Source organism: Vombatus ursinus, unplaced genomic scaffold (assembly GCF_900497805.2).
Source record: "Vombatus ursinus unplaced genomic scaffold, bare-nosed wombat genome assembly UNPS02014847.1, whole genome shotgun sequence".
NCBI lineage: Eukaryota > Metazoa > Chordata > Mammalia > Diprotodontia > Vombatidae > Vombatus > Vombatus ursinus.
Window position 1 is genome coordinate 4,377,125 of NW_020954625.1, and position 27,621 is coordinate 4,404,745.

The 27,621-nt window shown below is 44.3% G+C and overlaps 1 protein-coding gene across 12 annotated transcripts in view; it reads left to right on the top strand.

Annotated features, from left to right (window-relative positions):
* Positions 1 to 27,621, top strand: part of LRRC20 (leucine rich repeat containing 20) — a 103,434-nt gene that overhangs the window by 31,984 nt on the left and 43,829 nt on the right. For 10 of the 12 annotated variants that reach the window (XM_027840697.1, XM_027840703.1, XM_027840700.1 and 7 more), the window contains one exon: positions 7,928 to 8,077. The exons of the other annotated variants lie outside the window; for them this stretch is intronic. In XM_027840697.1, coding sequence (XP_027696498.1) covers positions 7,928 to 8,077 — 150 coding nt within the window. The remainder of the gene's footprint in view (positions 1 to 7,927; positions 8,078 to 27,621) is intronic. 12 annotated transcript variants of the gene reach the window in all.

Below are 27,621 nucleotides of genomic sequence, written 5' to 3' on the forward strand. Positions count from 1 at the left end.
AGACACATGCTTTTTTTCTAGTTCTTTGCTACGATAAGGAAAATTGCCATGAATATTTTGGTATACCTGGGAGCTCTCTTCCTGCCTTTACCTTCCCTGAGGGCATGTGCCTAGCATCCTTAGTGGAAACATGCTCCATCCTGCTTGCCCTTAATGACCCCGCCAGAGAATAACTGTGGCACCAGGCCACCCTACTGCTTTCCATTACTTCTCCGTAAGGATTTAGCCTGAGATTTATTGAAGCATGCATGTTTAAACCAATCCACTGGTTCTCCCCTGAAACGCTATGGATTCTCAGCCCAACAGTGGTTTTTAATTAGGTCTTCATTAGAATTATCACGATAACGTTTGTCAACCTCCTGCCCTTTTGCAATGAAAGATGCCTTTAATGATATGAAGCCCTGCCATATACTTAGAGGTGTTAGGCCATGCCTCTTGCCTTTCCTAAAATAATAATTTTAATTACAAGAATAATTATTCTTTGTTCTAGTAGGGCCAACCTCCAAGGAGCACATAGTCCAGTGTAAGCAAAGGGGGAGAAAATGTTGTTATAGCAGGAAGGGGCTGCTAGGTGGTGCCATAGTGGAGAGCGCTGGAACTCAAGTCAGGAAGACTCATCTTCCTGGGTTCAAATGTGACCTCAGATACCTAACTAGGCTGTGTGACCCTGGGCAAGTCACTTAACCCTGTTTGCCTCAGTTCCTCATCTGTAAAATGAGCTGGGGAAGGAAATGGCAAACCACTTCAGTGTCTGTGACGAAATTCCAAATGGGGCCATGAAGAGTCGGACATGACTGAAATGAATGAACAACAGAAAAATAGAGGGAAGAGTACTGGATTTGCAGTCAGCGGACCTGAGTTTGAATTCTGGGTCTGCTACTGTGGAAATGTGGTTGGGAGGTTGCTTCTGCATCCGGGTGATGAGTAGCTGCTGGGGTATTGACCTCTGTAGGCTGTTGACAAGGAAATATGGGAATGGGGAACGTAATTAGGAGCAAAAACTCAGTGGGGAAATTAGGCGCGCCAGATAGGCTGTAACCTCTGCGTATCCAGCCTATGGGGAATCGAGGAGGGACTTGCGTTTCAGGCTAGGGAATAAAAAGCCTCTTGAAATGTGGTACCTAGAATTAAACTCAGTAGTCCAAATGCAGAGCCCCACACCCTTCAGGACTTCTCTGACCGTTCCAGCCCAAAGTGGTTGCTTGGATTTCTGAACTCCCTAGCAGCCTCTTACCTGTACCTCTTACCTGACACTTGCCCTATGCCTTTATTTCTTGCAGCTTCAAAGGAAGAGCTAGACCTTAGACACACAAATGGGTCCCATAGTCAGTCTCTTCTCAAAGATACACATATGTGAACTTTTTTTTTTGTTTTTCGCATTGGATTGAGAAAATTTTCAAAAGCATATAAGGGTAGTATAGAGTTGGGAGTAGTTGAAATATTCCAGGAGTAAGCAACATATTAACAAGATGTGGTGACAGCAGATTGAGCAGCTGCTTTTCGTTGTTTTGCCTAAAGAGAGCGAAGTTTTAATGTTGTACACAGTAACAGCCACGTTGTGCGATGACTGATATTGATAAGCTTAACCCTTCTCAGCAGTACAAGGATCTAAGATGTCTCCAAAGGCCTCGTGATAGAAAATGCTATCCACATCCAAAGAAAGAGCTATGGAGTTTGAATGCAGATCGAAACATACTATTTGCTATTTCTTTTCTTCTGTTGTGTTTTATTTCCTCTTTCTGGTGGTTCCCCCTATTGGTTCTAATTCTTATTTACAACATCACTAATGTGAAAGTATGTTTAATAGGAATGTATATGTATAGCCTATATCAGATTGTGCGCCATCTTGGGGAGGGAGGTGGGGAAGGAGGGGGAGAAAAATTTAAAATTCAAAAGCTTATGGAAGTGATTGTTGATAATTCAAAATAAATTAATTAAAATAAAATAAAATGAAATAAAAAAAAAGAGAGCAAAGTTTTCCATGGAAAGGACAAGGTAGCAATTTCTAATCTACCCATAACCCCTTGCAATAATATTAAGTTCTAGAATAGGAATTCTTAGCCTTTTTTGTGTCCTGGCTCCTTTTGGTAGTCTGCTAAAGCCTGTGGACCTCTTCTTAGACGACTAGTTTGCTGCCTACATTCATAATTGAAGGAAATGCTTAATTTCAGTTAGAAGTTAGTGAGAATAAAGATAAAATTTTTTTTTTCCTATCCAAGTTCTCAGATCCCCTGAAATCTGTTCACAGACTCTTTGGAGGTGTGTAGACCCCATGTTAAAAATTCCTGCTCTGCAATTTAGAACTATGCCCAAAGGGCTATAAAAATGTGCATACCCTCTGACCCAGCAATAGCACTTCTAGGGCTTTATCCCAGAGAGATCATAAAAATGGGAAAAGAACCCACATGTACAAAAATATTTATAGCAGCTCTTTTTGTGGTGGCAAAGAATTGGAAATTGAGAGGATGCCCATTGACTGGGGAATGGCTGAACAAGTTGTGGTATATGAATGTAATGAAATACTATTGTGCTATAAGAAATGGTGAGCAGGCAGGCTTCAGAAAAACCTGGAAAGACTTGTATGGACTGATGCTGAGTGAAGTGAGCAGAACCAGGAGAACATTGTACATAGTAACAGCAACACTGTGTGATGACTAACTTTGATAGACTTAGTTCTTCTCAGCAATGCAAGGATCTAAGATGTCTCCAAAAGTCTCATGATGGAAAATATTTACATCTAGAGAAAGAACTATAGAGTTTGAATGCAGATTGAAGCATACTATTTGCTCTTTTTTTTCTCTTCTGTTTTATTTTGTTTCTTCTTTCTTGTGGTTCCTCCTATTAGTTCTAATTCTTCTTTATACCGTGACTAATATGAAAATATATTTAATAGGAATGTATATGTAAAGCCTATATCAAATTGCATGCCGTCTTGGGGAGGGGGTGGAATTTAAAACTCAAAAGCTTATGGAAGTGAATGTTGAAAACTACAAATAAATAAATTTAAAAAAAAAACCAAACAAACTCCTACTCTAGAAATACAACAGAAAAGGATAAGCTTAGAATCCAGTTTTCACAGTGGTGATCTCCCTGAGGGCAGGGACCATGTCCTATATACATGTGTGTGTATGTATATATGTGTACGTATATATGTGTGTGTATGTATGTAAGTACATATATATATATATATACACGTGTGTATTTCCTATATCCGTAGCATCAGTGCCTAGAAAAAGACCTTGTAAAGAATTAGTGCTAGGTAGCACAGTAGATAGAACACCAGGCCAAAAGTCAGGAAGATTCATCTACCTAAGTTCAAATCTGGCCTCAGACATTTACTAGCCATTCCCTAATCCCCTTAACTGTCCATGTTTTCTCCTTCCTCAGATTCTTTTATGTTACATCCTCTGGGACAGTATAAGCTTTTTGAGGCCAGGGGTTATTTTTCATTTTTTTCTTTCTTTCTCTAGCATAATGCTTTATATTAGAAGGCACTTAGTAAATATTTGCTGGGTTTATTTGAGTTGAATTGGATTCTTTTCTTCCTCCTTTCTCTTTCCCTTCAGAAATGCTATTCCAGCTTTTTTTCCACCTTTTTAAAAAATAAGAAATGCAGGGTCAGGAAAGGGGCATACTGGTTTGGAAACACATTTGGCCTCTTTTCTTCTTTTTTTTTTGATGAGGCAGTCAGAGTTAAGTGACTTGCCCAGGTCACACAGCTAGTTAAGTGTCAAGTGTCAGAGGCCACATTTGAACTCAGGTCCTCCTGACTCCAAGGCTGGAGCTCTATCCACTTTATTGCCTAGCTGCCCCTTCATTTGGCTTCTTTTCAAAGGCTCACGGTGACTTTGCTTGAAGGCCAGAGAAAGCATTTGGAGACAATTTGGATTGCAAAAAATGAAAAAGGTTTTTCACAAACAAAACCAATGCAGTTAAAATTAGAAGGGAAACGGTAAACTTGGAAATAACTTTTGCAGAAAGCTTTTCTGATAAAGGTTTTACATCCAAGGTATTTAAGGAACTGATTGTAAAAACAGGAGCCATTCCCCAGTAGATAAATTGAACCAATGATATGACCAGGCAATTTTTGAAGGAAGAAATCCAAGCATATGGAAAAATCACTAATTAGAGAAATACAAATGAAAATAACTCTGGAGTTCTCCCACAGCCTTCAGATTGGCAAAGATGACAAAAAAGGAAAATGACAGTTGTCAGAGGATCTGTGAGAGGTTAGGCAAACTAATTCACTGTTGGTGGAACTGAATTGGTCTAGTCATTCTTGAAAGCAGTTTGGAGCTGTGCCTCAAAAGTCATGAATCTGCATACCTGGTAACACAAATGGTCTAGCAGCACATACATCAGAGAGATCAGAAAAGAGGAAAATGACCTATAGGTATGAAAATATTGATAGCATCTCTCTGTTATGGCAAAGAACTTGAAGCCACAGGAGTGTCTATTAATTGGGGGATGCTTGAACAAATTATGGTATAAAAAAGTTATGGAATGTTGTTGTACCATATGAAATGGTGAAGGGGATAGTTTCAGAGAAGCTTGAGGACACTTGTGTGAATTGATACAGAGTGAGTGAGACATTGGAAAGGCAAACAACCTTGAAAGACTTCAGAACTCTGATGTGCCAGTGACCTTCTGTGGTTCCAGAGAACTGGCAAGGAACCATGCTATCCGCTGCTGAGAGATAGGGGATGGCCTAAGACCTTTTATAAAGTCAGCCAGTTTGGGAATTTGTTTTGCCTGAATATCAGTGTTGCTACAGTAGTTTTATTTTTCCTCTTTCCCAATTTTGGGGGATAAGTTGGGGGGGGAAGGTAAGGTAAGGTAGGGGAGCTAAAAAGAAAGAAAAGCGGGCCATTAAAACATGGTTTGAAATACACAGAAGAGAACAAAAGGAAATCTAGAAGGAATCACAGGCTGATGGGACGGCTTTGAAAATAACATGTTGGATTACGATCCATCTTGTCAACTGGCAATCACAACTTCACAAAACTTACGTGAAAACTAGGTTTATTTATTGCAAGAGAAACACGTGTGTGGAACCCAAAGAATTCATAATCCATATAGAAGTTTACATTTTTATAACAGCAGGACAAAGGGAGGAGGAGATACCAGAAATCTCTACCTAAAGGGGTGTGGCATGAGAGGGGGAAAGGTGCAGTAAAGGTGGGAAAGGGACAGAACCCCTCCTGAAGGGGAGGAGCAAAAGCCACATTCTTTCCCCTGGGGAGCTGCTAGGCCATGAAAATAGGATGGTCTGCTTATCTACAAGAGTCTCAGCTGCACAAGCAGTTTCTTAGCCCAGCACAGACTGACTGGTGCTTGTTTTGATTCCCAAGGACACACAGGGAGTCCAGCTTGGGGTACAAACAACACATTTATGTCAGCTCAGAGCAGAGTTTCATTTTGATACATTCAGGGCCTCATGCTTGCTCTGGGTTCATTGTTTCTGGAAAATATGGCAACTCAAAAAGACAAATTCAGGGGACCCCTTAATAGTCCTTAACAATCCTCAACTTTTGTTTGGGTAACATTCCTAAAAAACCTTGCAAAAGACAAAAACTACAAATCTTGATACGTTGAACCTATGGGAAGTAGGGGTTAGGTCCCTGTGACCATCACAAACTAATCTTTCCCTAGAGATTCCTGTAAAATACTTTTCTGTATATAATTCTTTGTGACAAAACATTAATTCTGATAACATCCACTTTTCCTAACACAGTAACAATGAAATAACCCATAACATGCAGTACACAAAATAAAATTGGTAACGTACAAAACATTTTTTTTACTGGGGCAGCTAGGTGGCGCAGTGGATGGAACACCGGCCCTGGAGTCAGGAGGACCGCAGTTCAAATCCGACCTCAGATACATAACACTTACCAGCTGTGTGACTCTGGGCAAGTCACTTAACCCTGATTGCCTCACGCAAAACAGAAAACAAAACAAAAAACCCCATTTTTTAATTGCTAGTTATTCCCTAAAATTTTGTGACCTTTTGTGTAAATATCTCAAAAAAAAAGATTGATTTCAGATAGTATTAACTTTTTATAATACGTGAAATCTACAGTACCATAAGTATTGTATAGCAAATAAAATTCTTAAAACTGAAACTTTTTTAACCTGAATCTTATCTTCTACTGTGTCAGGTGGTGGTGTGTGTTGTACTATATATAGAATTATAAATTCGTTAACACCAAACTGGTGGATGACTGACTATGGCTGCAGACATGAGAGCTCAAAGTTCACCTCACACTTTTATTTTTTCACTAAGCCACATCACTGACTTTACACATTTGGGCTTAGAGCCCAATTGACTTGCACGATGCTTTGGGGGCATAATCACAACACAGAACTTGAGTTTTAAAGACAGTGAAAATACTCAACGAATACAGCACAGCTCTTTACAGTGATAGGGGGAGCACGACGAGTGAAGCGCCTGGTAGAACACCAGCTGCTCCACAAATTTGCACCTCAGCAAATCTCTTTCTCTCTCTGGGCCTCAGTTTCCTCATCTGTAAAACAGATGGCTTCTTAAGGTCCCATTCAGCTCCGTGTCTCTGCTGTTATGATCCTAAGTCAAGCCTCATTTCCAGTTGGGGCGTCTGGTCTGTCTGTGTCTGATCCTCTACAGCTTGTGCTAATTCTCCTTCCTGCCCCCTTAGCCCAGGTCTCATCCTCAAATGCTGCTGCTTCTAGGAGGCCTTCCCTGACCCCTGTGGACAACTGCTCCCCATTCTACTCTGCCCCCCCAGCTCCATAACACCCTTTTCTGTCTTAAGCCTCCCCTAGTGCTTTGTTTTGTAATATATTACGGTTCTCTGTCTTACCCCTCAGTGGTCAGTGAGCCCTAGGAAAAGAGAAACTAAAGCTTATGTAGATTTGTTTCCCCCAGCTCAGGGCCCGCATACAGAAGGTGCTTAATAACTGGGTTTTGTTTTGTTTTTTTGGATGAGTGTCTTGACTCACTTTTGGCAATGCTGGAGGCCCTGCAGGCCCTGCCCTTCTTTGCCAGGCCTTAGGATCCCTCAGTTATCGGGTGCATTTTCAGCAGGCTTGCTCTTGCCTAATGCTTTTCTCCTTCCATCCCACCTAAATTGCCTTAGTTGTTGCACTACTCCTCAGCATTCCTCTCTGGCTTCCTTTCCTCTCCTCAGCTCTTCTCCTCCCTACCCTCATTCTTGTTTTTCTTCTTTTCCTAGGAAGTTAAAGGCAGTCTCCTAGTGTAGTGGAAGGAGCCCAGGCCTAGCAATCAAGAGACATAGGAGGGAAGGCAGGCGGCTAGAGGGGACATTGGATTGGAGTACCAGGCCTGGAGTCAGGAAGACTCATCTTCTGAGTTCAAATCTGGCTTCAGACGATTACTAGCTGTGTGGCCCTGGGCGAGTCACTTCACCCTGTTTGCCTCAGTTTCCTTATCTGTAAAATGAGCTGGAGAAGGAGATGGCCAACTACCCCAGTCGTATCTTTGCCAAGAATATCCCAAATGAGGTCACAAAGATTTAGACACTCCTGAACAACCGCAGAAAGGAAAGAAATCTACATTTACTGTCTTCTGTGTGCCAGGCACTTTACCAATATGATCTCATTTGATCCTCACAATAACTGGGAAGTAGGTGCTGTTATGGCTCCCGTTTACAGTGGAGGAAACCGAAGCAAACAGAAGTGAAGTGAGTTGCCCAGGGTCGGTGCCTGAGGCCGAGTTTGACCCCAGGTCTTGAAGACTCCAGGCCTTGCACTCTGTGCCCTGCCCCCGGGGCTCTCATGTTGGCCCTGCTGTCCCTGCTTGTGTGACCTGGGTCCCCAGCAGTCACAGTTCCAGGGTGGTGGAGGGAAGGGAGCGTATGAGGGGTCTTCCTCTGTGCTCTGTCACTGCTCTTCGTGACTTAGTCTCCTGCCTGTCCTCCTGCTACAGACTTGGCTGGGTGTCAGCTCGTCTCCTTCCCTGTCGCGATCTACAAAGTGCTCCGGAACGTTGTCCGGCACATTCACTTCATCGACCTGTCCAACAATGAGCTCCATTCCCTCACCAACAAGTTCATGACTACGTTCAGCCACCTCCGAGGTAGGTGCCCCGGGATTGAGGTCGGGAAACGGGGGGATGCGGATCTCTGTTCAGCTCTCTCCTCCTGGGGTAGCATGTCAGGAGGTCCAGTGTCCCAGGGCCAGGGTTCAAATCCTGCCTCCACTCCCTTCCAGCTCAGTGACCTTGGGTATGTCACTTCAATCAGTCAATCAATCAACATTTTAAAAAATTATGTTTATTTTGTCAAATATTTCCCAATCACATGTAAAAAAATTTGACAATCATTTTTTTTTTTAATTTGGGTTCCAAATTCATCCCCCCCTCCACTTCCCGCCAGAAGGCAAGCAATTTGTCAGTCCTTGAACTTCATTTTCCTGGGCTCTCAAGTGAGGGGGTTGGATTCCATGGTCTGTGAGGTCCCTTCAGACTTTCAGACTCTGTCTGATCCTGTGAATATGGTCTCCAGAACAAGGCTGGGGTGGGAGGAGGCGGCCAGCCCCAGGGGGTGGGACCGGGAGGACTGATCATATGTGGACGATGGGAGCTCAGTGTCAGCACCCCCCCCCCGCCTCCCCAGCTTACAAAGCACTTTAGCATCTTACTTCATCTGATCCTCACAACAGCTTTGAGAAGTAGGTGCTGTTATCATCCTCATTTTGCAAGTAAGTTCAGTATCCTGTTGGGGGTCACCCAGCCAGTGACCACCTGTCGGCCGTCCTGACCCCTCATCCCTCAGATTGGCGCCCCCACAGCTTTGGTCCAGGCCAGCGTCTGCACAGATTGTGCTGTAGACCTGTCGTTGGCTCCTGTGTGGCCCCACAGGGCAGCATTGGACCTCAGAAGGGCATGTTCTACTTTGTTGGTATGAGAAAGAGTTCCCCAAGACTTTGTGTCTAAACATGGGTCAGCCTGGGAGGGAATGATGTCGAGGCTGCTCTCCAGGGGTCTGTCCAAGCTTGTTCTGCTGAAGGGCCCTCTGAAGAAGCCTCTGCCCTTGTAGCGATTGAGGCTTCAGGTTATATCCTGGACTTGGATGGACCTCGCACTGTGGAGGCCCTGCTTTCTCTGCCTCTCTCAGTCTTGTTCTTCTGCCACCCCCATTTGAGTTCACCACTGCTCTTTGGGAGCTTGGAGTGAACGTAGCTTTCCCCTACCACTGGGCACCAAGCTTAGGAGGGAAGCAGGCTGGGATTAGAACGCAGGTCTTGACTCCCTGTCCTCTGCTCTACTGCTGCCTGTGCCATCGGCTCCATGACTGCAGCATTTCTGTCCTCAGGCAGGGCCGTCTGTGTCTCTAGTTCTGAGCTTTGCTTGTGGGTTTATAGGGAACAACAGAGATTGGGAGGAGGGATGAGAGGGCCAGGGGGCAGGTGGTTCTTGGGATTCAGAGGACCACGGATTGAGGGTGGGCAGGGACCTGAGAGGCATCTACTCCAGCTCTTTCATTTGGCAAATGAAATACTAAAGCCAAGACAGGTTAAGTGGTGTGTCCAGGCTATACAACTCATAAATATCTGAGGCAGGATTTGAACTCAAGACCTTCTGACTGTAAGTCTAGCATTCTATCCTCTCCATTCGATTCAGTTTCACAAACATTTGTGGATTATCTACCAAGTTGTAAGCTCTGTGTAGGATGCTGGAGATATGGTAGCAAGAGTTAAATGATCCCTTCCTTCAAGGAATGTGCATTCTCCAGGGGAAGATAGAGTATATATGTAGGGGCAGCTAGGTGGAGCTGGGCCTGGAATCAGAAAGAACTGAGTCCAAATTTGGTCTCAGACACTTGGTAGCTGTGTGACCCTGGGCAAGTCACTGAACTTCTGTTTACCTTAAGGAAATGGTGAACCACTCCAGTATCGTTGCCAAGAAAACCTCAGGGACAGCATTGGTGTGATATGGTCCACAGGGTCATGGAGAGTCAGACACAACTGAACAACAGAGTCTGACTCCAGAGACAGCGTTCATTTTATTGTGCCAGGCTGCTGTCTGGGTCAGCTCCCCCCACTCTCTCAAATACTCTCTCCCTCTCTCCTCTCTCCCTCTCTCCCTCTCTCCTCTCTCTCTCTCTCTCTCTCTCTCTCCCTCTCTCTCCCTCTCTCCTTTCTCTCTCTCCTCTACCTCTCTTCTCTCTCTCTCTCCCTTCCTCTCTTCATTTTACAGATGAGGAAACTGAGGCCAAAACAAGTTAAATTATTTGCTCAAGGTCATACCCAGGACCTTTGGCTCTAAATCTGGAATAGAACTGAAAGAAAATGAAGGATGATTTTGTGTTATGGGGAGTGTGCCAGGAATGTCCACCCTCTTCATAGACAGCTCCTCAATATTTGCCTCATAGTTGCCTGATGTCTAAAATCCCATAATTATAGCTTAATTCCTTTGGCATAAGACTTTGTTCTCTTTTTAAATGTCAATGGCCAAGAGAGAGACAGCATTAAGCCTCATTATCTTAGCATTAATAGATTTGTCAGATTTTTTCCTCTAGAGAGACAGTTTTGACAGTAGTAAGGGGGAAAAGCTATTGAGAGGATTGAGCACTTTCCATTCTTGGTCAGTTGGAACTGTTGTGTCACCCACGTGTATCAGATGTGTTGCTAAGGGAGGATATGAGGAGCTGGACTCAGTCACATGTATGGAGCCCCTTCTGTGGTCCTAGGGGAGGCTGTGGGGGTGGGGACAGAAAGCTGGCTCCAAGGGTGTTTGGTACAGAGACTGTTAACCTGGAGTCTGCCAGGGCATTTTAAAACTAAAGTCATTATGTGACCTGCAGGAATACTTACTGTTATTTTTTCCCATTTAATAGTATTTTATTTTTTCCAATTACATGTAAAGATAGTTTTTAACATTCACTTTTATAAGATCTTAAGTTCCAAATTTTTCTACCTCTCTTTCTCTCCCCTTCATCCTCCCCAGGACAGCAAGCAATCTGATATAGATTATACATGTACAATCGTACTAATCATACTATTTTTACATTAGTCATGTTGTGAAAGAAGAATCAGAATAAAAGGGAAAAACCATGAGAAATGAAAAGAAAAAATAGTATGCTTCAATTTGTATTCAAACTCCATAGTTCTTTCTCTGGATGTGGATAGCGTTTTCCATCATGAGTCTTTTGGAATTGTCCTGGATCATTGTATTGCTGAGAAGAGCTAAGTCTGTCATAGTTGATCATCGAACAATGCTGCTATTACTGTGTATAATGTTCTCCTAGTTCTGTTTACTTTGCTTAGCATCAGTTCATGTAAGTCTTTCTAGGGTTTTCTGAAAGCATCCTGCTCGTAATTTCTTACAGCACAATAGTATTCCATTACATTCATATACCACAACTTACTCAGCCATTTCCCAATTGATGGGCATCCCCTCATTTTCCAATATTTTGCTGCCACAAAAAGAGCTGATATAAATATTTCTGTAGAAATAGGTCTTTTTCCTTTGTTTTGGATGTCTTTGGGATACAGACCTAGCAGTGGTATTGCTGGATCAAAGGGTATGCACAATTTTATAACCCTTTGGGCATAGTTCCAGATTGTTCTCCAGAATGGTTGGATCAGTTCACAACTCTACCAACAATGCATTAGTGTTCCAATTTTCCTATATCTTCTTCAACATTTATAATTTCCCTTTTCTGTCATATTAGGCAATCTCATAGGTGTGAGGTGGCACCTCAGAGTTATTTTAATTTGCATTTCTATAATCAATAGTGATTTAGAGCATTTTTTCATGTGACTATAAATAGCTTTAATTTCTTCATCTGGAAACTGCCTGTTCATATCCTTTGATGATTTATCAATTGGGGAATGACTTGTATTATTATAAATGTGACTCAGTTCTCTATATATTTGAGAAATGAGGCCTTTACCCGAGACACTGGCTGTAAAAATTGTTTCCTAGCTTTCTGCTTTCCTTCTACTCTTGGTTGCATTGACTTTGTTTGTGCAAAACCTTTTTAATTTAATGTAATCACAATTGTCCGTTTTTGCATTTCACAATGCTCTCTATCTTTTTTTGGTCATAAATTCTTCCCTTCTCCATAGATCTGACAGGTCAGCTGTTCCTCTCCAGGGATACTTATGTATGAGATGATAGTGGTTCCTATTTTTGCCGCTACACAAACACTTTGGAGTCAAGACATATGAGATCGGTTTAAATCCTACCTTTTGCCATTGGCTAGCTCTGTGACCTTGGGAAAGTGACCTCCCTTCTCTGGGCTTCAGTTTTCTTATCTGTAAAGTGAGGAGGATATGTCAGATGACCTCTAAGACCCTTTCCAGTTATAAATCCTTGATTCTTGCTCAGCGTCATCTGCTGTACCTACATCCAGCTCATGTCCACTGACCCTCGGTGTTCCTCAGGCTCTGTCCTCAGCTTCCTTCTCTGCTGCCTTCTCCTTCTCAGCCCTCACCGACTCAGTTATCGTCTCCATGCAGATGATTCTCAGGTCTGCACAGCCAGACCTAAGGTCTCTCCTGAGCTCCAGGTTCCCGTCACCAATGGCTTTTTGGCCATACTGACCTGGATATCCCAGATGTCTTGTAGCCATCTCACACTCAACTTGTCCCAATCAGAACTCATTATCTTTATCCCCAAGATCCTCCTCCTTAACTTCCCTTATTACTGTCCAGGGTATTTCTTTCTGTCACTGATGCTTGAAATCTCGGTGTCAAGCTCCACTTGACTCAACTCATCCTTGCCCTCCATATCCCACCTCTTGTCAAGTCTTCTTTTTTTATCTTCACAACAGCAAGGCAGGAGCTGGATGGATAAATAAAAGCTAGAATCAGGAAGACCTGAGTTCAAATGACCTCAGGTACTTATGGACTGTGTTAACCTTTGTCTGCCTCAGTTTCCTCATCTTGTTTGTAAAGCCCTTTGCAAACCTTAAAGTGCCAGATGGTACAGTGGAGACCTCGAGTCAGGAAGACCACCAACCCAGCCTCAGATACTTCCTAGTTATGTGACCCTGGGCAAGTCATTTAATCTCTCTTGGCCTCAATTTCCTCAACTGTAAAATGGAGATGATAATAATAGCATCTACTGCCCAGGGTTGTTGTGAGGATCAAATAAGATAATATTTGTAAAGAGCTTAGCACAGTGCCTGGCAAATATTAGGCACTTAATAAATGCTTGTTTTCCCCGTATAAATGCTAGCTATTATATCTCTCACATATGTCTCCTTCTTTCCACTCATACAGCTGCTACCTTAGCTCCAGGCCTTATCTCCTCATGCGTGGACCATTGCAATGACCTGCTCTTGGGTCAGCCTGCCTCAAGTCTCTCTCCGCACAATTGCCAGTGATTTTCTTGACTTAGAGTATAGGTTTGACCCCAACTCCCTATTCAATAGATTTCATTGCACCCTATGATCTTCAGGACTCAATATAAAAATTCTCTGTTTGGTCTGGAATCCTCTCCCTCCTTCTGTCTGCCTCATAGACTGTCTTCCTCCAGGGCTGTGCTTGGGCACTGCCTTCTGCAGGAAGTCTTTGAGGTCTCCCCCACCTACTCTCGTCTCCTTCCGCAGCTACTTTGTTGTGGGGTGCTTTGTCTTTATTGTCCTTCTAGTCATGAAGCTGCTGGTTTCTATTTCTTTCTCCAGAGTTCCTCACAGCGTAGGTGAATAGCAAGGGCTGGATTGATTGATGTTAGCGTCTCTCCTTGCACAACACCCCCCCCCAACTCCTGGAATGCCACATTTACCAAGTACTTGGGGGACAGAGGTTTTGTGGGGTAGGTTTGCAAGAATTGGCATCCCTCCATTTTACAGAGGAGGAAGCTGAGACTGAAGTTAAGTGATGATTGATCACACAACTAGTGAGGTGTCGAGCCAGGCCCTGCATCCAGGCCTGGTCCTCTGTGAGTCCATCAGGGGTCGTGACCCACAGTTTAAGAAGCACTGAGGGCTGAGGGCTTGTGCGTGGAAAAAGTTTAAGAAGCCCTGCTGTAGTACGTCATGCTGCCTCTGTGAGCAGTGTGTGCTAGTTTGTAAGCATCGTAGTAGACCCCAGTTGTGGATGAAATATGCTTCCTAGAATCTCTTTGTGAAATAAAAGGCAAGCAAACAGATAGATGTATTTTACTTTTTAACTTTTTAACCCCTCTTGCTAAATGCAAAATAAGTTTTTTGGACAGGATGGGCCATTAACAGTGTGGGCCTAGTCACCTCTGGAAATTCTCCATGAAGTGGTTACCCAGCACACCTGGCCTTCATTTCAGAGAAGGCTTCCAGACCTTACGTTTCTCTTTCATCTGGTCAAGCAAAGGTAATGTGGCTGGCTCTCTGTCCCTGGTTCTGGTGAGTCACACAACTTATTGGCCAGTTTTCAGGGGGACGGGTGCAAAGCCCATCCAATTGCCAGTGTTGAGTAAGGCTGAGTAACATAAATCATTAGGAAGTGGCAACAGCCTCTTGGCTTTGACTGTTCATCATTGGCCATCGATGATATCTGGAGGGTCTTTGATTTCCCTCTTTCCTTGTCTGGCTTACAGGGGCTAATTCCTAATGGGATGTCTAGTAGCTTGTTGACCCAGACCCACGTCTTAGCTTATTTCAGCCAGTGTATCCAGGCAGCACATGGACATGGTTTTCACAGTAGGGAATGCTTGGAGACTAATGATGGTACCTACTTAATATTAGCCTTCTTATGGTGTCCCAGTGCCCTATCCTGATGCCTTTGTCTGGCTTGACTTCTGTTTCTAATTATAACTTGTAACATCTAATTTCTCCATCTCTTCCTTCAGGTCTCAGCTAAAATCTCACCTTTGGGAGAGGCCTTTCTCAGCTCCCCTGAATGCTCATGCCTTCCTCTGAGATAGCTTCTGGTTTATCTTGTGCACAGCTCTTGTTTGTACATAATTTTTCACACATGGTCTCCCCATTAAATTATGAACTCTTTGAGACTAGGGATTCTTTTCCTTTTTTTTTTTCCCTTAGTGCTTGACCCAATGCCTTCCATGGTAAGCCCTAAGAAATGCTTGTTAGGGCAGCTAGGTGGCTCAGTGGATAAAGCTCCGGCCTTGGAGTCAGGAGGACCTGAGTTCATATCTGTCTTCAAGCACTTGACACTTACTAGCTGTGTGACCCTGGGCAAGTCACTTAACCCCATTGCCTAGCTCCCCCCCCCAAAAAAAAGAAAGAAAGAAGTGCTTGTTGATTTGTTGGCTCAGATCTCTCCTTTTTGCCCAGTTCCTGTGGCTTCCACACTTGTACGGGCCCTGGTTGCCACCGGCTCTGGTAACGGTCACCCCAGTACAGGTCACAGGATCCTGGCTCTTGAGCTGAAAGACACCTTAGAGCCCATCTAATCCAGCTCCCTCATTTGACAGATGAAGAAACTGAGGCCCACAGGGAGAAGTGACTTGCTCAAGGTCACACAAGAAGTGAGAGAAGCAGGATTTAAACCCAAACCCAATAATCTTCCCACTAGAACATGCTGTCTCTTCACACTGGAAAATTTGTGGTTGTTTTCCATGTAAAGTTGTGAGGATCAAATGTGATTGTGTGGAGAAAGCCCTGGGCTTCCAGCCGTGTTCTTTCCCCTAATCCAAGCTGCCTGTCTCAGCGGGACTAGAAGTGCTTCCTAGGCCCAGGGCAATCTTAGCTGTGCTATATAGTGAGAAGAATAGCTCTGAAGTAACCTTTGTGCCTTTCCTCTAAAGACCTCTTCTTTTTCTTTTTTAATTAAGTTTTTTTTTTTCAGTTCACAAGCACTTCTTTTTCTCTCCCATCCATCTCCTCTTTACTGGAAGAAAAAAGAAAAGGGAAAAAACCCCTAGTAAATATGTGTAGTTAAGCAAAACAGATTTCCATCAATCAGTCAGCAAGTATGGATCCCCTACTGGGTGCCAGGCAGGGGGCCATGGTCTGGAGACAGCAGAACTTACCTTCTAATGGGGGAGTCTGTATGGCAAAAAGTTAATAAATGCCAATAGAACCAAAGTACCATCTGTTTCATCTTCACAGTCTGAGGGAAGGAGGCAGCTCAGATACCTTGTCCTTGTTGTACAGTAGCGGAAAACAAGGTGGAGGTGTTGAAAGAAAAATCTTTCTTAGGGCTTCACCCTAATCAATCAGGCAAGCTAAAAAGATGAGGCAAAAAGGAATTTCTCATAACAAACCAAGCATAGTCGATATATGGGCCGAAGCCTGAGCTCAGGCTGAGTTTGCGTATCTGTGTGGCGCTTACAGTCCAGGTAGGATGATTATATCTAAAGGGGATAAAGTGTTTTGGCACTATTGCAGTCCCCCCCCAGAGGGAGCTGTCCCATATCCCTGGGCAGCCCCTCACTTTACAGAGGCCTGTCATGTGTTCCTGATAAAAAAGGAGTAGGAAATAATGCAAGTTCATTCGACCTAGCTTGTCACTAAATTTTATACTATAATTCAGTGGTTACTGTTGAGTCATTTCAGTCGCGTCTGACTCTTCGTGACCCCATTTGAGGTTTTCTTGGCAAAGATACTGGAGGGGTTTGCCATTTCCCTCTCTGTCTCATTTTATAGATGAGGAAACTGAGGCAAACAGGCTGAAGTGACTCGCCCAGGGTTACTCAAGCTAGTAAGTGCTTGAGGCAGGATTTGAACTCAGCCAGGCCTGGCACTCTGTGCACTATGGCGCCCCCTAGCGGCCCTAACTTAATGAGAGGAGATCTCTCAGTAAATGCCAGTGCTGAGATGTCAGTATCACCCTACTGGGTCATTGTGGTCATTGGGCGAGTGGGAGGTCTTTCAGTTTCCTTCTCCTAAACTGCAAATTGAAAGAACTCACTGAAAATGAGGAGACTTCCCTGCACTGTGGGTGCATGGTAAACATATGCAAATACGGAGCACATGATCACATACCAATCAACCCTGTTGGGACTGATGGGAGAATATGCAAATCTCTGCAATGGAGCACAGTTAGAATGCTGAGAGGCAACTAAAACAAGGCAAGGCTGGGAAATGAGAGAGTCTTTGGAAACCTTTGGGAGCTGTGGGAGGGATTGCAGAGGTGGCTGTCCTGGACAGCTTTGCTGCATCCTGCACACAGTGACCCAAACCCCCTTCCTAGTGCACTCAGTCATTCTCCTGCTCAGAAAACTAAGGTGGTTTCCCATGGCCCCAAATACAAACTCCTGGGATCTTAGGGATGGCAGGGTCTTCAGGGATTGGCTCCTAGGAGCCTGGATGCTGCTTCGGGGCAGGAACTGCCTTTTGCCTTTGTACCCTCAAAACTCAGCATTGGGCTTGGCACACAATAGTCACTTAATAGATCATTTTTGGCCCCAAGTTTCATCAGGTGTCAAGGACAGAGCTGGCCTTCGCTGGATTGTAAGCTTCTTAAGGGCAGAGACTGTCTGTAGCTTTTTTTTTTTTTAATATCCCCAGCATTTAGCACAGTGCTCAGCGAATAGATGCTTAATAAATGTTGATTGACTGTACCTACAGTAAGTACCGGAGCTAAGGTTGTTGTGCTGTGGTCTGATTCTTCCCCTGCCCCAGCTGAAATCTGCATAAAAAGGTCAAGGTTTGCCTTGATCAACAAGCTCAAAATGTAAACATCAGAAACTGCATGAGCCCTTCTGTTTTATGTGGTAGTGAGGAAGAGGTGGTTCAGAAAGACAGTAACCAGCTGCAGGCGTGGCGTGGGGAGAGTTGAGAGGGGTCGTTGCCAGGCAACCTGCTGAGTTTGCACTGGTGATGGGAGTCTCATGGAATATCAGAGCTGGGCTGGCCTTTCAATCATACGACAAAGAATGTCAGAACCAGGAGGGCCTCAAAATCTTAAGATGTCAGAGGGAACCTAGAACGTAGATCATTGGATGCTCGAGCTGGAAGAGACTTTAGAACATAAACAAAGAACGTCAGGCTTTGAAGGGACCTTTCAGCATAGTGGTGGGACCTGGACTCAGGAAGACCTGGGCCCAGATCCCACTCCAGACGCTTCCTCAATAGGTGACCCTGGGCAAGTCACTTAAATGCTCTCACTCTCAATTCCTTCATCTGTAGAATGGAAGGTAATTGTAGCATCCACCTCACAGCACTGTTTGGAGGATCTAATGAACTGATACATGTGAAATGCTTTGTATCCTTAGGGCCCTTTGTAAACATCAGCTCCTGCTGTTATTATCCATAGATCATTAAATATAAAACTGTAGCAGTATAGTGACTTGTCCCAGGACCACTTCTGACTGTACTCCATAGGAAAAAGGCGACAATCAGATGGTAATAAGTTTTTCATCAATTATGCTTGAATTTAATTGTTATTCAATCATTATCATCATTACTATTAATCATGTCAGATCTGGAGGGCATCTTAGAACAGTCTGTACTTAGTGCGGAGTGTGCTGAATTTGAGGAAAGGAACCCCACTAGAGTCCTAAATCTGACATTTACTGTTTATAGGACCTTAGGCAAGGCATGTAACCTTTCTGTGCCTCAGTTTCCTCATCTTTAAAAACAAGGGAGTTGTGCTGATGGCCTCTCAGGTTTTTTCATTTCTAAAAGTGTGATTCCATTAACATAGGACAGAGGAGGTCAGAGCTCGGAAGGACCTTAGAACCCAGGATGTCACGTTGGAAGGATCCTGAGAATATAAGGTGCCTGATCTGGAGAGGCTCTTAGAAATCATTCAAGCCAAACATCTTATTGTACAGATGAAGAAACTGAGGCCCTGCAACAGTTAATGACTTGTCAATGGCTGAGCCAGGGCTCGAAGGTGGGTTTCCTGATTTTGAGGCCCAACTTTGGTGCCCTACTAACAGTGGAGGAGCACTAAGGTTTTCATGCTGATTGTATCTGAGTGACTTAGGTCTCTTTTAGCACTGGTCCCACCTGCTGCTGGAGTCACCGCCCTGGTCCAGTCAAGTGCCTGCCCACACCCACCAGCTGTAGTGTGAGGGGACCAGATTAATGTTGAAAGGGGGAACACGCCCCTTTGGTTTTTGGCTGAGGTATTTTGAAGATTTCGTTGCAGGATTTGTCTGTGATTCGAGAGTTAAGTGGATCTTATGTAACCCTAGAGCATCCAGGCCTTCCTCCTTGTTCTTTGTCCACTGGTGACAAATGGGAAAAATTTAGTGGTAGCGGCCCTAAGGGCTATAAGGGAAGATATTATGTGGACTAATTTCAAGATAATCACCCTTTTGAAGATCTTGCCTGTCAACAAACTTTTTTCAATTAGTCAGTCAGTAAACATTTATTAAGTACCTAATGTGTGCCAGGGACTGTGCTAAGTGCTGAGGATACAAAGAAAGGCAAAAGATGGGGCTTGCTGTCAAGGAGCTTCCAGTCCATTTGCGTTCACCCTATTTCTGTTAATGGTACCACTGTCCTCCAGGCTTATGACCTTGGCATCATCTGTGAATCTTCCCTCTCCTTGTCTTCCCCCATCCAGTTAGCTATTGGCAAGTCACATTAATTCTCTCCCAGCAATATCTCTCACACATCTGGCTTCTCTTCCCTCACACTTATCAGCACCTGATTTCTTTTGGCTTATGCTAATGGCCCAGTCCCCTAGGTCTTTCTGCCTCCTGTCTATCCTCTTTTCAGTCTTACCATCTGCTTGACCACTTGAAAATTGGATACTTATGCTTATGGAATTGACTTTTTAAATCCAAGTACAGGATGGGAGAGATGGGGCTGGACAGAAGCTTCTCTGAAAAAGACCAGGGGATTTTAGTAGAGGGCAGTCTCAATATAAGTCAGAAGTACAAAAGAGCAGCCCAAAAGTCCAGTTAGACTGCACTCAGACCCATTAGCTTCCAGAAATACGGAGTGAGAGGAGGGGGAGTAGAGGCAGCAAGTGTAGGCAGCTTTTCAGGGAGTTTGATTCAGTGAGGAGACGTACTAGCTTAAGGGCATGGTAGGTGCAGTAAAGGCTTTTTAATGATGGGGAAAACGTGGGTTAGTTTGAAGGCAGGAGAGAAGGAACCAACCAATAAAGAGAGGTGGAGATTGGGGGAGGGGAGAAGGATGATTAAGGACATAGTCTGCTGGAGAAAAGGAGAGGGGAGGGGGTGAAGTGCACATGAAGAGGAGTTGGCCTTGTCAGAGACTAGCGGCAAATAGGAGAGGAGGAAAGATGATGTCAAGGAGAAGGGGGAAAGACAGAGCTCACATGGAATGGTCTCTTCAGTAAAGTATGAGGTGAGATCCTCAGCTGAGAGAAAGGAAGGAAAAGCAGGATTGGAATAGCTTTTGTGGGGAATGAGATGGGGGAGGGACCTTTGGCCTCGAGGCCACACAGGTCCCTCTAGGTCCTCAAGTGCGACCTTTTGACCGAGTCCAAGTTTTACAGAACAGATCCTTTTATTAAGGGGACTTGTTCTGTGGCCTCGAGGCTGCAGGTTCCCCACCCCGATAGGAAGTCAATTTAGGGGGTAATTAAAGTGCTGCCTTCTTCATTGAAGGCCCGAACGAGGTTGAATAACTTGAATGTGTAATGGATCATTAAATGCATGTGGGACTCTGTTCAGCCTCTTTAGGCAGCTTGTGAATAGGTGTGGAGGAGACAGGTGGTTAGAGTAATCCAGAGCTGAGGTTTGGCAAGAGAAGGGCATCGATAAGATGACGGGGTCAAGGATTTGAGAGCAGAGGACAGAGTAGAGTTGAAATGGCTACCTCTTGGGGTGAGGTTGGGGAGAGAGAAGAGTGAAGCCAGAGCGGGTGTGTTTGGCCTGAGAAAATACTGAGGGATGGAAGGAATGGAGGCTGAGGAGGGTGAAGAACAGGTACAGGAGTGAGACCTAGGGAGAGCTGCCAGAATAGAGGACCCCTGGGGGGAGATCTGTCGGAGGAGATGCTTGTTCAGCGCTGGGCCCTTCTGATGCCGAGATCTTGTGATTACATGAGTCATGGGACTCCTCCAATCAAATACCTTCAGGGGCTCCCAGCATAGTGCAATAGAAGGAGCCCAAGGCCCCACTTTCTCTGACACTGCCTTTGTGAGTAGGGGGCAGTTCCTTTCCAGGACCTTGGTTTCCTCCTCTGTAAAATGATGGGTTTGGCCAGGTGGCCTCTGAAGGCTTTTCGAGCTCTAAGTCTAGGCCCCACCAACTCCACAGCAGACAGAGGGTAGTTGGAACTCCTGACCTTGGCATTCAAGGTCTTCAGCGGTTTGGCTGCAGCCTTCTTTGGGGTCTTATTTCACATTAATGCCTTTCATGATTCTGCAGTGATGGAGCTTGGTACTGAGTCCTTGTGAGTGGGCCTGAGCTACCTGTAAAGGGAAGGCAGGGGGAGCTCCCTGGCTGGCAAGGGGAACAGAAGGGCTGAGGAGCAAGAACTGCTGCTGATCTTTGGGAAACTTTGCTCTGAACAAGACGCGTCACCCTCACTCCGCTGGACCCGGGAACATCTTCATTGACATTCAGGAGAAGGAATCCTCTAGATCCCTGCGTGGCCAGTATCGATTCTTAATTGGGAACAGAGAGTAATTCTGCAGACCCAGGGGATGCTCAGGGACTAGCCTGGGTCCTTTGATGCTAGAGGTAGGTGGGAGGAGGGAGGGATGCCTGCTCCCAAAGCTGAAGTCCAAGACCCATTATTCTCCACTTGGAGCCTCTGGGACACACTCATCTGTTCTTTATTTAATCTTATTCATTTAGGCTTTGGGGATAAAAACCTCAGTGATACAAATATAAAAAAGCTTCACATAAACACGAAGGAGAAACTACAAAGTCTGTCAGGGAAACAGGCTTGTTTTGTCATGCAAAAGAAGCTTCTCTGATCAATATAGCATCGCTTTTGTCATCCCTGGAGCAGGCTTTCAGGGCCAGGTCTTTCCACTGTCTTGTCTGACAAAATGCCATAAAAGATACCCCAGGCTGGGGATGGGGGGGGGGGCAAGACTCTTCCCTCCGCTGGTTATTAGCAAACCTGCCCGTCCCTGCCCCTTTCAGCTTGACATTTCCTCTTTTCTTCCCAATTTGGCACAAAGGTAACATTGTGTGCTTTGGAAGGAATCCTGGACTTAGGAGGCCTGGCCTTAAATCCTGGATCTGTCACTTATCACCTTGGGGACTTGAACAGTCTTGGATTTAGAGCTGGAAAGGACCTCTGAGCTCATCTAAACCTTCATGTTATAAAGTCCTCTGTTTGGCATTCAGAACCCTTCACAACCCGTTCCCATCTTCCCTTTCCAGCCTTATTATCCATGACTCCCCTTTAAGAACTCTTCAGTCTGACCTTCTGCCAGTATGTATACTACAGATTGTGTGTGTGTCTAAGGAGAGAGGGGTATGTATGTATGTGTGTGTATATACACACATATATAATATCTTTATGTATTATATATATGCATCTGCATGCTTGTATTTCCCTGGATAATTTAAGCTCCAGGAGGTCAGGGACTGTTTCACCTTTGATTTTGTATCCCCACAACCTAACAAAGTCAGTGACTCGTAGTATGTGCTTAATAAATGCTTGGTGATTTATTGATTGATCTAGAGAAGGAAATGAAGATCCAGAGAGGATCTGGTTGTCTCTCTCTGGGCCTCAGTTTTCTCTGTAAAATAAAGTTGAAGTGATTGAGCTCTAAGGTCCTTTTTGGCCCTACTTGACTATCATTTTAAGGCTCAGAGCATAGCAGCAGCTGCCTGATTTCATAGTAGTGGGCTTTGGAGGCTTCTCTTCTAAAGGGGAGGCTGCTTTGTATTTCCTGGGGACAATGGACAGGCTTCCCTGGTCTCTCAGAGAACCTCCCTGGGGATGGGGCCTTTTACCTTGCCCTTGAAAAATTGTTGTCATCATTGTCATCCTCTGTCATCATCAACAGTGCCAGGCACTGGGAAATCAAAGAAAGGCAAAAACATGGCCCCTGCCCCCAGGGATCACATTCCAGTGGGAGAGACTACGTATAAACACTATGCACATACAAGACATCTAGAATGTAAATAGGAGGTCAGTCATCAAAGGCAGAAAGGCACAGAGAAGATGGGTTGGACTCTGAGACAATAAGTCTCTTCTCTTTCCTAGGCCTCAGTTGCCTCTTTGTTCAAATACAGGGGTTGGAGTAATTGATCACTAGGGTCTCTCCCTCTTTTAATACTTCAAAGGTCCATCCTCAAAGGGTTTATGTAGCAGACTGTTACTTGCATGAAGCTTTTTTTGGGGGGGGTGGTATATTGGCTGTATTCCCTAATCTGGGTTTATAAAGAGGGTATATTGTAGCCAATAAGTCATGAGTGGAGTGGAAGAGAAAGATTGGAACAGCAAAAAAGTATGCTACACTGTTCTGTTCACTGCTTTGATTATTCAAGGGATTTAGAACTAGAAAAGGCTTTAGAGGTCCTCCAGGCCTCTTCCCTATAACATGCATGCTTCTTATGACATCTCTTATAAGTAGACATCTAGTCTTTGCTTCAAGATTTCTAGGGACGGGCAGATCACTACCTCACAAGGAAGCCTATTCCATTTCAGGACTGCTCTAATTGCTTAAAAAATCTTTCTTATATTGAGCTTCAAAAGAAACAAAGAGAAAACATTTTTTGCTCTTGAATCTCTGAGACACTGGGCATCCAATAAATCTTAGATAAAGAATCTCTCCAGGGGGTCCTTTGCAATTCAAAAGGCACCCCCAAAAAATCCTGGACTAGAAACTGCCTTGCAATGTAAAATGTGGGGAAAAAATCCTGGAGGATGAACCTCCTTATAGTCAATGGGTAGGGAAAAAAAATCCACAGTGAACCCCAGTGTACCAGTTACCTGGGGTGGCCACTTTCACTGGTAGTGCCTCACACCTCTCACCTGTGCTTAGAGACACCTGCTCACTCACTGGGCTGGCTTGATTGCTCCAACATACTCTCACACTGATAGGACTGGATTTCCCCAAGAAGAACCGTCACAGTACACACTGTCAAATCTTTCAATTCTCAAGTTCTCTGTTGAGGAGAAATGCACTCCTCTATTCGCTACTTTAGTGCTTGAGCCCCCACCGGTGTATTTCTATGTATACAACTGGACACTCTAAGTAATAATACTTTTAGATCTTAAACATACCTGTTTACTTAACAGTAAGGCAAAAGAAATAATAATATAGGTACTGATATATTAAAATAAATGGATAAATAATAAATATATCACAATCCACATGTAAACCTAGGTCTTACTCTCCTACCAATACATTCATTATCTGTGGAGAAAAGTGGGCTCATATAGAAACCTGTAAAGGAGACATATGGATAAGAAAAACCCTAATCTACAACTCTGCAATTTTCTTTATTTCTCAGTAAAAAGTTTCTTTTTGAATATAACTTCTGTGTGGACTGTCTGCTTTCATTACTAAGCAGAATTGATGCCTGCTGTGCTTGATTCATAACTGAATGGACCCCATACCTCAGCCTGGCTAGTTGATCTGAGAAATGACCTCTCCAAGTCTCTGCTTCCAGGCTGTTCCTCTAAGAACTAGTCTTATTCCTTATGACTATAGTAGTTTTTGCTACAGTGAAGATGTCACTTCCAACTTCAAACTTAATTGATAAGGTTCTGAAATCTCTCACTCTTCTCTTAAGGTTGAGTCTCTCTATTCTCTCTGCAAACGATCTACCTTATGATTAATAATAAAATTTTCTTAGCTTATGATTAATAATAAAATTCTCATCTGTAATGAAATAAATTAGATTTATTTCCAAATCATACAATGATATTAATGTCCATGTTTCCTCATGTTTCTGTAAACAGTTTGTCATCTTCAAAACTCAGCAGCCACAGCTGTCTCAGAATTCTCAGTCAGGAAGAGATGATTTCCCTTAGAGCTCTGAGCAGGCTTAACACTAGAGTACCCCAGAGTTTGAAGAAGTCATTGAATCCAACCTGACACTGAGCTCACGTGCGTCATATTCGAATTCCCAACAAGTGGTCTTCCCCAGCTTTGACTTAACGACTTGGAGTGATGGGAAAGTGGCCATTTCATGAGGCAGCCCAGGCCCCTTTGAGATAGTTCTTATGCTTAAGAGTTACTGCATGCCAGGCATTGTGCTGGGAAATAAAGGCAAAAATGAAAGCGTCCCTGCCCTGAACATGCTCACATCCTCCTGGGGGACGTCCCATGTACACACACAAGCAAAGACAAAATCCATGCCAAGTGAAATACGTAGTAAAAGGGGGAGAACACCAACATCTGGAGAGCGCAGGAGGGGCCTTAGATAGAAGGAAACACTAGCTGACCAGGGAACTTAAAGGAAAGGAAGTAAGGGACAAGTGAAATGACTTGCCCAAGGTCATAAGAATCAAAGTCAGAGGTGAGAGGCAAACCCAGGCCTCCTTGTTCTAAATCCATCAATTCTTTTCTCTCTATTGCATTGGTTCTTAGGTACTCTTAACACCTCCCTTTCTATACTTTTTTGTCCCTAGCTTACCTGGACTCCTAGCATCTTTATATGTCCTTGTGGCTGCACAAACCATGCTGCTACCCCACCCCACCAGCTCCTATAGCATACATAGGCCTGTCCTTCCCGCCCATCCCTAATGCCCTGTATTGCTAAAATATTTCTTTAGTGAGGTGTTGGGGAGAGCAAGATACTTAAACTAAATCATACTCTTACTAAGATGAGAAAGATTATCACCCTTAGCCCTGTCAAATTCTTTTCCACTATAAAAGAGGATGCTTCTTGACCCAGATGAATCTCAGATTGGTGAGCTCTTAGGTAGGGGTGATGTTTGGGAGTCAGGGGAACCCTCCTGAAGACTGTTAAGTCATACCATTCCTGATTCAAGACTGGCTCATGTTGCTGTCACCCTTCTGATCACGGCTTTCCCAAGATCCTCATAGTTCACAAAGAAGTCCTCAAGCCCTTTTGATACTTGACTGAGAAATCCATTAAATACCAAACAGAGGAGTTTATGTTTTATTCCACAGGTACTGTCTTAGGGCAAGTATTGAAGCATCTTAAATAGGAGAGTGGTCTGGCCAGACCTGTGTTTTAATAATATCAATTAGGCGATTGTGTGGGGACATCTGGTGTTTCTTCCTCTGCAGGCTCAAAGCTCTGGTCCAGGGGCCAGGGACAGGGTGGACAGCCACTCCTCAGGCTTCTTGATGGTTACTGTTAGAAATATCAACAGAAATTACCATCCATCATTGGGGGAGGCCTACCCTCTGGGATGTAAAATGTTGATGGGAACAGTGATGAGAAGAGTCTTGAAGATCCAGAGGCTTTCTGCTGTGGTGGAGCCTAAAGGAAGAAAAAAGTGACTGATCTAATCAGACTCATAGATCTTGTCTTCAAGGGGAGGCAACAGAGGTGGGGAGGCTCTAAGGTGACTTATCTGTGGTGTGTAAGGAAACATTACAGCCAAAATATCATGACTTCATATCCGGAATTGGTATAGAAACCCATTTGTTAGGACTGTTTTGATGGAGAAGTGGTGGAAATTGAGTGTGGAGGCTTAGCTGCTGTTGATTTCTGTGCCATCTGATATACTTTACTAGACTTGGAGTCAGAGTATCATGGGGTGATCTCTCAGCCCCTTCCAACTTTTAATCCTATGATTCTGTGCCTAGATTTCAGTCATAAACAAATAAGTGCCTTCCATGTTTTGAGCACTGAAGAAGCAGAGAAAAGCAAGGCCATCTGTGCTCTTAAAGTGCTCACGTTCTCCTGGAGAGGGGGTGTAGAACATGTTCTCAGAAAAGCATGTACACTGTAAATGTGCAGTGATTGGGGGAGGGGCGATTAGGAAAGGCCTCTTGAAGGAGGCAGTGCTTGGGCTAAGGCTTGAAGGGAGCCAGAGTTCTGAGAGACAGAGGTGAGGAAGAAGAGCATTCTCGACAGGGAGTCAGGCCATGCACGTGGGTGGAGGCAGGAGATGTAGCAACACATGTGGGGAAGGGCAGGTGGGCAAGTTTGGTGGGAGGGTAGAATTGGAGAAGGGGAGGGGAGTACAGTAGTGTGTAATGAGGCTGGAGCCCAATCGTGCTAGCCCATAAAGTTCGAGGAGGGGAACTGATCTTTTATGTGGAGGCAGTGGGGAGCCGTAGGAAGCTTCTTGAACAGAGCAATGATGTGGCTAGACCTGTTGTTTAAGAATATTAATTAATTAGGCTTTTATATGGAGAATGGACTAGAGAAGGAAAAGATGGGATTCAGGGACACCGATTAGAAGGCTGTTTCTAATATTTCTAGACAGTTTCTAGACAAGACATGATTAGAGCCTAGACTAGGGTGGTTGTGGGATGAGTACTGAGAGGGGGATGGGTTAGAGAGATGTTGAGGCGGTAGGATTGACAAGACCTGGTGACTGCTTCAATTTGGGGGTGGGGTGGGGGGAGTTGTAGAGAGGCAAGGGTCAAGGATAGCCCTGCAGTTGTCAACCTAGGTGAATGAAAAAGTAGGCTGGAGCAAGGTTTTAAAATGGTTTAAATTGGAGCAGCTAGGTGGTGCAATGGATAGAGCACAGGCCCTGGATTCAGGAGGACCTGAGTTCAAATCCGGCCTCAGACATACAACACTTACTAGCTGTGTGACCCTGGGCAAGTCACTTAACCCCATTGCCTAGCCAAAAACAAAACAAACAAACAAACAAACAATAAAATGGTTTAAATTGAGGGCAGCTAGGTGGCGCAGTGGATAGAGCACTGGCCCTGAATTCAGGAAGACCTGAGTTCAAA